We start from the raw sequence: 13,997 nt of genomic DNA on the forward strand, positions 1-13,997 counted from the left end.
GAAGTGTATTTAAGTCTGTCTAATCCCGTGTTTACGAGATAGGAGAGTTGATTGACATTTTGGGGGTTACTGGTGGCCATAAATGTACCTTATGTTGGGTAAGTCCTCCTCTCTAAAGGAATGAGAGAGAGCTAAGTTGCCTTTCAGTTTAAGATGAGTAAGACTGGTCAAGCCAACTAATGGGAGAGTGTTCAACTGGTTCCCGGTCAGGTCTCTGGATGGAGAGAGGAAGAACAGATTCAGCCAGTGTCATTCAAATCTTGATGGATTATCACTTACAAAAGTTTCCAATGGATCTCAACTGGTGCACCACTTAAATTACCAACTTAAAATATCTCATAGATTATACAATCAAATGATTCTGTGAACATGTGCCAACATTTGTGCCTTGGGGATGTATCGCTGTAAAATAAAATACATCTTCCATTTTGTCAGACAAACTATTTTAAAATTTGATTTAATTATCTAATGTAGAAAACGTTTTAAACAGAGAGAGCATACAATATTAAATTTGGTCTTAAAGCATGTTTGCTTCAGTTTAATCAACTTCAGGAAGCCATTTGTGGCAGAATAATTATTTTTCAATAGTCATGAACATCTGTTAAAGTCATTGAAAGATCTTGAAAATTCATGGGACAGAAATGTGGGAACCCTGTTAAGCTAAGCATTATGAACTTTATTGTTGCATCTGCTACTGAGCATGCCAGTTGGAGAAGCAATTTTTCTGGAGGCAATATACACAATCCCTTGCCCTTGAATTTTCTTATGTGTGTTTGGTCAAAGCATGGCGACATATGAGGACATGCAACTAATTGTTTAGAATTAATGGATTTTTTTTTAAAAAATTGATGATGTCTTGTTGCTGTAAAAAAATTGTGTTTTTGCTTGCAGTAACCATCAGGGTGATTTGTGTTCACTTTGTTCAAGTTCCGAGTATTTATGCTCAGCTAAACCTAAAGCATGTTGAACTTCACAACACGTGTAGACATCACTGCTATTCCTGAGTTTGTTGGACCTAACTGAACTTATTTGACATTAAGTTGAGGAAAAATGTAAAAAGCCCTGAAGCTGGTTGCCTTGTTTTTTTAAAGTGTTCTCAACTTCTGATTTTTTACAATAGGAAGTCTTTTTAGGACATTTGGAAGTAGAATCATGAAGATTTAAAACCATATAGAAACCATGGTATTTACAATACAAATAGTGTAGTGATTATGATTGTACTAAATGTAGTGTTTAGGCAGAATCCAAGGTATTATTGTAGTAATAATAATAATTATATATATATATATATATATATATATATATATATATATATATATATATATATACAGTATACAATATTACTATAGTAATACCTTGGATTCTGCCTAAACACATTTATAAATGTGGCTAAAGTATACAAATAATGTTTGGCACCATTGTAAATACTTTTTAAATATCAAAATTCAGCAGAGCTGAAGTTCCTCAGGAGGTTTATAAGCAAGGCCAAAACGAGAAAGACTTGTTTATAAAGCTGTTTTTGAATTGTGCTTTGCCATTTCCATGCACCTTGTTTTAGTGAACATTTATCAGAATAATTAATTACAAGTTTATAAGTAACCTCAGTGCTCAGGTCTTACCCTGTCGTGTTGTTTACAGGTTTATCAGGCACACTCTGTCACTCTTTAACAGCCTTTCTCATTCATTCATCACATTCTTTACTTAATGCTGCTCGCATTTAATCGCCTGTGACTGACGATGCAAGTTTTCACCACTGCACGGAGCCTTTTACCATGATTACAACCGCAGCCTTTTTAGTTTGAGCCAACTAAAGCATTACACAGATGACAGAAACTCCAAAATGTGCATCATGGAATCTCTGTGTTTGTGCAAATGGGAAGGTTGTGCCAAGTGGGAGTTTAATTACAGTTTTGCAAGGTTTTTACAGGTGGTTGATGTTAATCTTATGGGGCACAGCTTTTGATACTGTGTGGCAGTGTGTGGCATGATTTGATCTGATTTGCATACTCACAGTTTAACAAGAGACTGAAAAGAGGAAAAGGCATCAGCGTGGATAGTTTTAATCCTGTTCCAGCTCAGATCCCTGTAATGATAAATCATTTACTTGTTGATTCATCTAACACTATTTACAATCACCTTGTCATTTTCTCAAATCACTGGCAAAATTGTTTACTGCTGAATGTAGTCAAACTAAGATTTGCTCTATGGAAATTTAGCTTTGAATTAACTCAAAGTGAATAATTTTTACAGAAGTGTTTTTACTTATTTTAATATATGTTTTAACCATAATTATTTGTTTTTTGATTCAACATTAGTTTCTACATTTTACTTTTTGGTTACTTTTTACAGTAGTGGTTTTTTTTTTTTTTGTTTGTTTTGTTTTTTATTTTACTGTTTAAAAAAAAAATGTGATTGTTTTTTTAGTTTTACACTTTAATGTATTTTTTTTAAAAACTTTTATAATTAATTAATACTGACTACCAGTATACTGTAGCATTTCAAAGCTTTTATACTCAAGATTCTTTACAGCAGTAATTTTAGTACAGTAGTTTTTAAATGTCCTTTTTGTTGTTGTTTTTGTTTCCTAAATCTTTTATTGTAGTGTTTTTACAGTAGTTTCATTTGATTAATTAATTAATTAATTTTGAAAAACAGAATAGCATTTCTAAGCTTATTAGTCAAGATGTTTTACAGTAGTGTTGTATTACAGTATATATATTTTTAGATTTACTTAATTTATTGTTTTTACATAAATCTTTATATTAGTGATTTGTTTTTACAGTAGATTTATTTCTGTATATGTATAACATTAATCATGAATTAACCTTGACAATCAGTATAGCATTTCAAAGCTTTTATGCTCAATAGTTTTTACAGTAGTGTTTTATTTCAGTAATTATTAGTTTTACTTTATTTTTGTTTTACTTATTTTTTTTTTATAGTAATGATGTTATTGACAGAGGTTTTTACATTTACTGTATTTTTTTAACTTAAATCATTAAGTAATCTTAATGAAAACCAAGATAGCATTTCAAAGCTTTTTATTTATTTTTTATTTTTATTTGTTTTTGATAATACATGAATTTTTTCATAGATGTGATTTGTTTTTGAAAATTGTTTTTCCACTTTATTTGTATTTGTATTTTTATCATTAATCATTAATGGAAGAGGTATTACTGAGGCCAGCAGGGGGTGCTCACCCTCTGGTCTGTGTGGGTCCTAATGCCTCAGTATAGTTTCGGGAACACTATACTGTAAAAAGGCACTGTCTTTTGGATGAGACGTTAAACCGAGGTCCTGACTCTCTGTGGTCATTAAAAATCCCAGGGCACTTCTTGTAAAGAGTAGGGGTGTAACCCTGGTGTCCTGGCCAAATTCCCCCCATTGGCCCTTCTCAATCATGACCTCCTAATAATCCCCATCCATAAATTGGAACTATAACTCTACTCTCTCCTCTCCACCAATAGCTAGTGTTTGGTGAGCGTACTGGTGCACTATGGCTGCCGTCACATCATCCAGGTGGATGCTGCACACTGGTGGAGGTTGAGGAGAGTCCCCTGTTCACTGTGTAAAGCGCTTTGAGTGTAGTGTCAGAAAAGCGCTATATAAATGTTATATAAATGCTATATAAACATTCATTCATTCATTCATTCATTCAATTAATTTTGAAAACCAGTATAGCATTTCAAAGATTTTTTACAAAAAAAATGTTTTTCACAGTATTTTTTAATATGGTAGTTTAAAAAAAAAAATATATATATATAAAAAAATTTAACCTTATTTTTGGTTATTTCATTATTTTCTAGAAGTGTTCTGATTTTTTAAAGTAGTTTTTAATTTAAAATTTTAATGTATTTATTAACATTGATTAATTAATATTTTTACAGCATTTCAAAGCTTTTATACTCAAGATTCGATATGTGAAAATTGTTCTGATCTTAAATTCTTATAGCAATTGTTATCATTCAAAATGTTTGTTTGAGGCAATCTTGCTTTTGCTTAAAGTAAATTTTAACTGGTTAGTTTGTGTAGAATGTCCTGGCCTCTGGCAGGGAAGTATTGGTGAGTGTGCTGGTCCTAATGACCAATTCATTTCACAATTTCATCAAAAAAACTCATCCAAAAACTATAATGCAGAATAAAATTTGTTATGTATTTTAAAGTAAAAACAGCTGATGTGAGAAGCTAACAAAATATCAGTATTCAAAATCTTGTTAATCATTTATAAATAACCCACAATAACTTTTTGAATTTCAGCGAGAGAGCCAGGCAATTCCATTTGTGAGGTGTGAATAGTGTTATACTTTGAGGTTAATAAAAGGAAAGAGATCATGTGCAGTACTCACAGTGAGCGCAGAGAGTTGAGTTGTTGGAATGTGTTCATCTCAATCTGTTTGATCAGATTGTGCTGCAGGCCTCTGCCGAGTCAAAACAAAAATGCTGCTATTACTGCAGTCTATCACACACACACACACACACACCATGCCAGCCATACACGTTTATGCAGACATCATACATAGCATCCATGTGTACGCTTGAAGCATCCAGAATGTGGACACTGATGGATTGCAACAGTAATGACCATGATTTGTCATGCTTGTTCTACTGTGAGAGCTATCTGGGGCCCTTGGAGTTATCACAGATATGTTAGTTATACTTCTCAGCCCTTTTACGACAAAGGAGAGAGACCGCTTAACTCACATCTCTTGAAGGGAGGCACAATGGTGGAAGCTTGGAAGCTCTTCGATCAGATTATGAGACAGCTCCCTGGAAAACACACATGTGAAAAGAATAGAGATGTCTTTACATGGAGGATTCCACATAATTGGCCATTGTTGTCAGTGAAGTGTAATGCTTTCTTTGACATCTACACTACCGGTCAAAAGTTTTGAAACACTTGACTGAAATGTTTCTTATGATCTTAAAAACCTTTTGATCTGAAGGCGTATGCTTAAATGTTTGAAATGAGTTTTGTAGACAAAAATATAATTGTGCCAACATATTAATTTATTTATATCAAAACTTCTGACCGGTAGTGTATTTGCATGAGCATTATGTTTTGTGGACAAGGCCCTTTATCTAAAAAAAATCAGTCACCCCATAATAAAATATATTAGCTCATTGGTAACAGTTCTTGAATTTAAAGTCATTAATATAATTCTTAACAGATCAGTAGTTAAATCTCTGAATATAAATTAAAATAGAATATTTAATAGTTTCATGACATTTAACTTTTTTAATGTACATTAATGATTTGCAGTCATATAATGCATGCTATTAATGAAAGTTATTTTAAAGTGTCTGTAGTTCATTTGTTAATAGTGCTCCTAATCACACTGTACTCATGATTCTTTCTGTTTTTAAAACAATTTCCTATGTATTATTATTATTATTATTATTATTTTCCAATTCATATTTTATGTGCTTGTAAGAGAACTTTAAGGATTCACATTAAAAGAGAACGGCATGTGTTACAGCTACTTTCTCCTGAGGTCTAATTCTTCTTAAGAACAATTAAATAAACCTCTTTTCCTTCAGGGGTTTCTCTGATTGACATTTTCAACCTAAAAGTGGCCTGCACCATTGTCAAAAACCTTATGCTCTCCCTTGATTATTACAAACCAGGTGACAGGCTTGAAAAGTTGCTCTTAAACATTGTCTTTCGTCGAGTGGTTAGGAATACAATAAGGAAAATAAGCTTGAAAAATAATTCCTGAGAAATAATGCTACCAAAAGAATTATTACAGTGCATTCAAGGCTGCATTGCCTTGCATTGATACTCCTCCAAAATTCTGGTCAGTACTGCATTAACCTTTAAATTAACAGAAATTATTACACGACTATCTGGAACACTCGATTCCTGATTGATTCTGGTCAATCGCCCCACCTAATGGTCAAAGATTTCTCAATAATTTGGGGATTCAATTATATCAGACTGGTCATCCGGGTATTGCGAGTCAACTTTCCTACTTCTTGTATCACACTGTGATCTCTGTAAGTAAGCTAATAAAATAATTTCAATTCAAATCAATGTTTCATATCCATTAATTTATTCATTTGGCAAGTAGTCTTGTAATAAGCAGGATAATGAGCAGTCAGACGTTTAATTTTGCAAACTAAACACCACCAGAAGTCTGCAGACCAGAGCTGTAATTCCAGTTTCCAGAGACTCCGCAATCTATTTCTTCTCACATAATAACATAATGTCAAGGCAAATCAATATTTCATGTTCATTTAATTGTTTATTTGGTAAGTTGCCGTGTAATAAGCAGGATAATGTAGAGTCATCTGGACATTATTGCACACTGATCTTGAGGTAACGGCTGGCTTTCTATACAATATCCCTTATCCCCTAATTTAGCCCGAATCTTGACACTGCTACTGACTGTGCTAAAAGATTATCACAAAGCAGTCAAAATGAGCTTGTGTCAAACACATCTGAAAGGGCTCATGATCAAAAGAGTATACTTCGAAAGGCTAGAATAGTTGACTGTGCGCGAGATGGAACGGCATGCAGAAAAACAAAGTATACCCTAGCCTTAACACCAATTTGCTTACTGAATTGCGATTAGTCTTGTTTTCCTTTCATACATCAAACCATTTATAGCCACCTTTAAACTGCAAAGTCACTATGTGTTGATTCTTGGGTGTGGCTGACAGAAAACGATAGCAAATCGTCTCTGATGCAGCATTCATTTGCACAGAACCAACACTAAACGCTATTCTTTTACTGTCTTGCAATCACTGGTATTTCCTTTAAATCTACTTAATAATTCAAATCCCTTGCAATAGTTTGGTGCAAATAATCGAACATGTATTATCTCTGTGTGTAAGTTAGCCTGGTCTCCACCTGCTAATGTTGTGTTCGAGTTCAAGTTAAATGAGGCCTTTTGCAACTCTTGGAAAGTTCACTTACATGAAATCCCTCAGGGTGAATTTCAGTGAACTCTCGTTGCCAACCTGGATCTCTAGGAATCATTTAGACATGTTTGTGTGCTGCAGGTGCATATTTGTGTTTGGAAACTCACAGCACTCTTAATTTAGGCAGCAGGTGGCACAGATCATATGGCAGGCCGGTCAGTCCAGCTCGGGTCAACGTGCTGAGTGAAAATCAAAGAGGAGTTTATTTTCAATGTGTGTACGTGTGTGAGAGACAGGAGTGAAAAACAGTGGTTGAGAAAAACAGGACAAAAAAAAAAAAAAAAAAAAACATTTCACTCTTGGCACATCCACTAGAGACAAATAAATGCATGTCCCTGCAATAAAATCTGGCTTTTAGAAAATAAGAAATAAAGTCTACATTTAGTAAGATTAATGCTTAAAACAAATGATAAATCAATCAATAAATAAACAAATAAATAAATAAAATCTGCCAATTGAACAAGACAAAGTACAATTGTATTCAAGATAAAGTGGCCCTAAAATGATTTGGACACTTTTGGCACTCTTAAATACATTAATGTTATTCCATAAGATAACAAAATATCAAACAAAGTGGCATTTATACTAAAAGTGAAGTTACTCCTGAGAAAAGCTCTATTGCATCTTACAGTAGCTTGATATTTTGTTGTCTCTGCAATTAAATTTATACTAATATTTGACTGTATTTTTAAGTGTGGCTAAAGTGTCCAAATACATTTAGGCCACTGTAAATTCTCTGAAAACCTGCTTGTCAGGTAAATTGATTTTGTTTTGAGGATGTTTAAGATATTGATAAAAAAAAATAAAAAAAGATTTCTTAAATGTTATTTTCTGGACCCAGCTTTTTATTATTTTTTTTTTTTACTATAAACCTAAAAACCTAGTAAATACATTAACTCCGATGAAAAGTTTTATGATGCATGGCTTTTACGATCAGTATGATCTATTTTGTCAACGGTTATTCCATGGTCTTCAACGGTGGGAATAACTTCTGGAAGTCTCTTAAGTGAAACTGATCCGGAGTGAAATGGGGACATTTGATCTCACACTCACAGAACTTGCAGGCTGGTGGTTCCTTTCAAATCTGGAAACTCTCGGATCTCAGTGGCCCCGTTCAAAGAGCTGTGACGAGATTAGATAACTCATTAGTGAGGATCTTTCTGCTAATGAAGTTGTCGTCCAGCAAAACCACAGGGATGTCTACTGTTACCACACACACTCAGCTCACTGTCATCTAAAGTAAATATTAGTCCTCCAGACTCCATCATTATGATTACGCTTGTGACACCATCCAAAGTCAACAACGCTGTGGATGGTAGACTTTATATCAAAATAACGAATGCCAAATACACTCTCATAAAATTCTTACGCATTATCTGTGTAATCAAAGAGTGATCGATGACTTTTTACCTGTTTTATTAAAAGCTAAATATTATATTCTGACATTTATGAGGTTATAATTGAAACGTGCTGTTTTTTTGGGAGACAGATTACTAGTTTAATATTTTCTTATGTGAGAACTGATGGCAAGAGGTGAGCAAGATTACAGCATACATCAAAATGAAAGCGATGATGAAATGGAAATTATACACATTTGCCAACTAGTACTTTAAAGGTGCCTTAGAAGGCAAACAGTTCTGTATAATCATATATGTGTATGTTATCATTTCACACATAGTGTGTACTTACAGTGTGTGTAACTTTGGCAAGAACTGAAATGCTGATTTGCCAACAAACTGAATGGGATTCTCGTAGAAATGACTGAAGACAGAAGAAAAATGGAGGGCCAAATTACTAAAAAGTAAATATTTAAATAAATAATTAAATACATAGTGAATTAATTAAATGCATCATTAAATAACTAATGAAATATTTAAATCATTAAATAAATCCTTAAATATATAGCAAATTAATTATTTGCATAATTAAATAAACGAAGTGTCTATTTGCACACCAGTTTAAATAGCATCTGCCACACAGTGCAGCTATTTGCGCCCCATTAGTCTGGTGGAACCACAGAAATATACAACAAACGAAACAGTAGGTGTCGCTCCAGTGGTGTGGGGTGTAAAGACGTTGTGTGTGAATGTATAGTGTTGTCCTAGCGACCGCGGTTCCAATCCGCCTTTTGTCCCACTCTTTTTCACATCCGATTTCCTGTTTCCACTCTTAATAGTTCCTTTAATGCTACTTAAAATAATAGATAAAAATGAATATAATTGTTGATTTCATCGCAGTGATTTGGTCACGGTGAACGTTGGGGAGTGCAGAGAATGATTTGATCCGGAGGCGGGGTCTGTCGATCGCACTCGTTCCCGTGGCTCAGCATCGATTGTGTGTAGATTGCATCACTGTATTAGTAATATTGGAGTTACCATGTTTTTTTGGCAGAAACCATAGTTTTAATGAAATTGACCATGGTGTTACTACAGTAATATGGTGGTAATACAGTAAACATGGTTAATATTGTGGTTACTGGAAATTTACAAAAAAATAACGTAGTGAAACCATAGTTAATGTAGTAATACAAAGGTTATTTTTTGAAAGGTAAGGTTAGGGTTAGGGGTTAATTTAGTGTGTCTGTGGGACTCTAAATAAACACAACAAACTTGCTGCAGTGATGCCTATATACTATATGTTAGTATTTAAAATTGGGTGCAAATAGTATCAACCGTTATTTGCACCAGAGCTGGGGTGCAAATAATATCTGCCACTATTTGCACTGGGGTGTAAATAGTATATACCATTATTTGTACCAGAAAGACACAAAGCTCATTCGTAAATGAAAAATGAAACCTAAAAAGAAAATGGACGCAATTTTTTTTTTTTTTTTACAATTTCATTATGTATTTAATTATAGATTTAATTATTTATTCGATGATGCATTTAAATAATTCACTATGTATTTAATGATTTATTTTGTATATTTAAATATTTATTTAATGATTTCCACACACACACACAGTATATACTGTATATATATTGCATTAATAATAACTGCATTTTTGTTGTTGCGTTTAGAAAAAATAATGAGGTACACAAAGGGCTCCCATTTTGTTGAAAGACCCAAATATTTGTCAGATATTTCCTGGTCCATCAGCTCAGATAAACAAACTGTTAGAACATGTCTGTCTATTATGCAGTAAGACATGTTTTGTCAACACAGAAAGTCTTTTATTTCAGTCATGGAGTATGTCATGTGCACTCCCCACCAGTTTTTACTGAGACAAGATACTCACATGGTCTGCAGAAGTGGGTTCCCCACAAATGCTCTCTCAGGAATGGCCTTGATGTTGTTGTTGTGGAAACCCCTGGAAGACACATAGAGAGAGATAGTTTGACCATCTGCACACTTGAACGCAATCCACCATAGGATGAGGAAATCCAGCGATCAGGATTTCTACTATAGACCAGCTTTTGAGAGTTTTTGCTAACTGCATCTGTGGCCACACATTCAACTACTGCAACAGCTTTTAATTTGTCATTGTCTGCAGTCATTATGACAAAAACCTGCTAAAGATAATTTATAGTGCATACTGTATGTTGCTGGTGAATTGCAATACGAAAATTCTGCAGACTAAAATAATTACACGTGTTAAATCAATAAGGTTAAAAAGGGTGGTCCAGAAAGTTCATTCAAAAGCTTGGAAAATCAAGTTCATTTGCTTTCTATCTCACGGGCAGCTTAAAACTCTCCTGTAAGCACACATGTGAGCCATTGGGTTGCGTCAGTTCAAGTTTGCTGATGTAAACACCCTTTGTATCTTATAGGAACACCTGTCGGGAGGCCATCCCACAGGCAAAAACACTTTAGGATACTTGAGAAGGAAGGACTTAAGCACTAATCTGTGAGCATCTGATTTTTGCAAGAGACTCTTTGCTTGAGAACCACATTCTAGGCACTAACCAGGATTTACAAGGAGCTCAATAGTGCAGGCCAAGCGGTCCACTTAAAGGAAGAACACTGACACATGCATGCTGGGTGGGTTAGTCTCGGTTACTTACAATTCCTGAAGCTTGGCCAGCGTGCGTATGGCCACAGGGAACTCTTGAAGGTCATTGAAATTCAGTTCCCTAGAAAAGGGAGATAGAGAACAACCCATAAGAGCAGAAGAACATTGAAGAACACAAGCTAAGAGAACTTTTTCATGGAAACCAGGAGGCTATTTCAGCTAAAGGTCTTGTGCATCCAAATCATCAGCATAATAATTATAACAACAAGTCTGCCATACAAAGCCAAAACGCAGCAACTACAGCAACACTGAAGCTGAAAAAATGGCTTCTACATTTTTTGAGTGTCCAGCCAAAAACAGAGAGACGAGGTGCATCGGTCAAAGAGGTCCATTTAGCACATATTAACATAGCAAAACTATAAAAAAATTAATAAATAAAAAACAGCATAGATTGATGCAGAAACAAGTTTGGTGTGAACAGCCCCTAAGACACCCGATATATAACTCAATTTTGACTAAATGTGTAGTTACTGCATTTTGCCTTTGCAGGGGCAGAATATATCTAACTATCTCTTTTTTATGTTGCATCTTGCATAAGACCACCTTTCGTACAACAATTAGCTGTCTTGTCGCATATTAGACCAACTATTTTGACATTTTAATTTGATCTTTCATCCTACGTGTCTGTAACATAAGCAAACTCTAAGTAGTAACTGTGCTTCCAATTAGTCAAAATCCTTCCCCGCAACCTTGCGTGCTTTCCGTGTTGGTCGTCCTTGGAGACCAAAACAGCTGTTCCAAGCTAATCTGACATGACGTGACCTCTCCTCTGCATACATTATTGTTGTTGTATGCATTTCATTAGCCTTCTAGGAAACATAAGTCCAAAAACCGCGCTTGTACCAAAACACGGGTGGTTGCTAAGGGCGAACCGCCTTACATGCAGGTGCAAGAACAATGAGTTTATGGCCACAGTTCGCATCCCAGAAACTATGTTGTTTTTCTTGGATTTGAAAGTTCCTTTTCATCTCCAATTCTTCTGGAGGTTTTCAAAGAATAATTATCAGGAAAATCCTATTATTGAACGGGAGCCTTTATTTTTCCCACAAAACATCTCTTTTGCCCAGTAAAAGCGATTGGGAGTAGGGTAAATAGATGTCTTTGGCCCTGTATCCCCTCCTCAAGGCCCAGGTCTTAGTCATGTCGTCCGCTCCCCACAGTCATAATATGCAACGCTGAATGTGTCTCATCATACCCATAATTATATGTCTTTTCCTTTAGTGTTAAATGTAAGCCTTCAAAGCAGCCCAAATGTTTATATATTTGACTCTCTTTTTTTAAGGGGAAAAAAGTTTCTGGCAGGTGGCCAGTGCTTTTGAAAATAGCTTGGTGAATAGGGGTGGACCCGTGTTGGCTGCCATCCAGAATGCGAGAAGCACTTGCTTAATTCCAGCTTGCATTTGTGAGTGTGTGTACATGTGTGTGTGTGTGTGTGTGTGTGTGTGTGTGTGTGTGTGTGTGTGTGTGTGTGTGTGTGTGTGTGTGTGTATGTGTGAGTTTATCTGGGTTGCACAAGTGTTGATGCAAATTGATTTTGGCTTCAGTTTGAGGTGCACATAAATAAGAATGAAGGGGCTTCTGATACCGTGATCCTCTTTATATGTATGTATATATATATATATATATATATATTAAATTGGGGTCCAAGCAGTTTGGAAATATGAAGAGAAAATTACCAAAATTGCCAAATTTGAGAGAACAGAACTGTTCGGTGCAAAGGAATTTCATTAGCAGATAGTGTAGTTACTTTTTAGTTATAATATTTGCAGACTTACAAGGATTAGAGAAACAAAAGCCTGATATCCGAGCTACTTTTTCAAACTTCTCCTTGACCGTTGGTCCGATTCGAACAACATTTTGCATGTATCATCTAGAGACCTTCATGACGAAAAGTTTTCAGAAGAATTTTGATTTGTTACATAGTTTAAAAGACATAAGTCAATCACATCACCTTCAAAAACTTTTTCATAAAAAGCACATTTTTTTGTGTGTGTGTGTGATATACTTGTGATATGTAGATCTATAATAAAGAGATAAATAATGACTGTACTTGTTTTTGCTTTTGTGCCTTTAAAGAACAAACACAGCAAAACCAACAGGACCAAATTAATTGCATAACAGTTATATGAGCAATTAAGGTAAATTATGTTAATGTGAACAAACATTGTTTTATTCATTGCCTTGTGCACCTCTAGTGAGTCCTTTAAGTATTAAAGTGATCTTGGTCAAACATTGCATGAAGATCTAGTATCCACTTCCACTTACATTCCATAAAATGGGACCATGCATACAGCAAGATTGCCATGAATACAGTGCTGTGGGTTAGCCGTGCAGCATGGTTTTGCCTTGTCTAGGTCCTGGTTTTGTTTAGAACATCCATCACTCTTGTTTGGAGACATTACTTTGATATGACAGAGGAGTAATTCTCGTCATTTCCTGGGAAGACCGCATTGTTTAGAACGGGAGTAATCCCGAGTTGACAATTACCTTTATTTACAATTTCTAAAAGCAGTCAGTGCTCTGTTTTAAAGTTAAATCATCAGGCATCACAACAAAACAACACTGTGGCGGCCACTATGTCTGAATGTGTTTTCAATGACAATTACGGTAATTCTGCACATTAAACAAATTTTCTTAATGCGTAGAATACCAGCATGACCTACCACATTTGCCAGAATGATCAGTGAACATCAGCACTTACTGTGTGGCATATTGTGTCTGCTATACTATGTGCTCCACTTGACCTTCCATTTCCATGTAATGGATGAACCGGAGGTAATATGAATGTGATTTTTAAAACCTCTTTCTTAACTTAGAAAAAGCAAAATTATATTTCCCTTGGATGTTGAAGTTCTGCACTTCCCAAACACACACACATACACAGGACATGTGCAACAGGACTGAGACAGCTGACATGATTTCTTCCAGTGTGTCATGTTACATGTAAAAGTATTTGCCTTAGGAAGGATTAGTTTGTTGCTTAGCCATCGTTATGATGGTAATTAAAATGTCATTCTATATGCAATGCATGACTACATTTTACAGTTGCTGGGACCAGTAAGT

The 13,997-nt window shown here is 34.9% G+C and overlaps 1 protein-coding gene across 2 annotated transcripts in view; it reads right to left on the minus strand.

Annotated features, from left to right (window-relative positions):
- LOC127418886 (leucine-rich repeat-containing G-protein coupled receptor 6) overlaps window positions 1-13,997 on the minus strand; it is a 141,538-nt gene that overhangs the window by 7,190 nt on the left and 120,351 nt on the right. The window contains exons 7-15 of one of the 2 annotated variants that reach the window (XM_051659772.1): window positions 10,927-10,995; window positions 10,161-10,232; window positions 8,611-8,682; window positions 7,975-8,043; window positions 7,029-7,100; window positions 4,702-4,767; window positions 4,347-4,418; window positions 2,012-2,083; window positions 89-214 (exon numbers count right to left, since the gene is read on the minus strand). In XM_051659772.1, the coding sequence (XP_051515732.1) occupies window positions 89-214; window positions 2,012-2,083; window positions 4,347-4,418; window positions 4,702-4,767; window positions 7,029-7,100; window positions 7,975-8,043; window positions 8,611-8,682; window positions 10,161-10,232; window positions 10,927-10,995 (690 nt within the window). The remainder of the gene's footprint in view (window positions 1-88; window positions 215-2,011; window positions 2,084-4,346; window positions 4,419-4,701; window positions 4,768-7,028; window positions 7,101-7,974; window positions 8,044-8,610; window positions 8,683-10,160; window positions 10,233-10,926; window positions 10,996-13,997) is intronic. The other variant, XM_051659773.1, reaches the window with a different exon arrangement.

The sequence above is a fragment of the Myxocyprinus asiaticus genome, chromosome 28, assembly GCF_019703515.2.
Source record: "Myxocyprinus asiaticus isolate MX2 ecotype Aquarium Trade chromosome 28, UBuf_Myxa_2, whole genome shotgun sequence".
Taxonomy (NCBI): Eukaryota; Metazoa; Chordata; class Actinopteri; order Cypriniformes; family Catostomidae; genus Myxocyprinus; species Myxocyprinus asiaticus.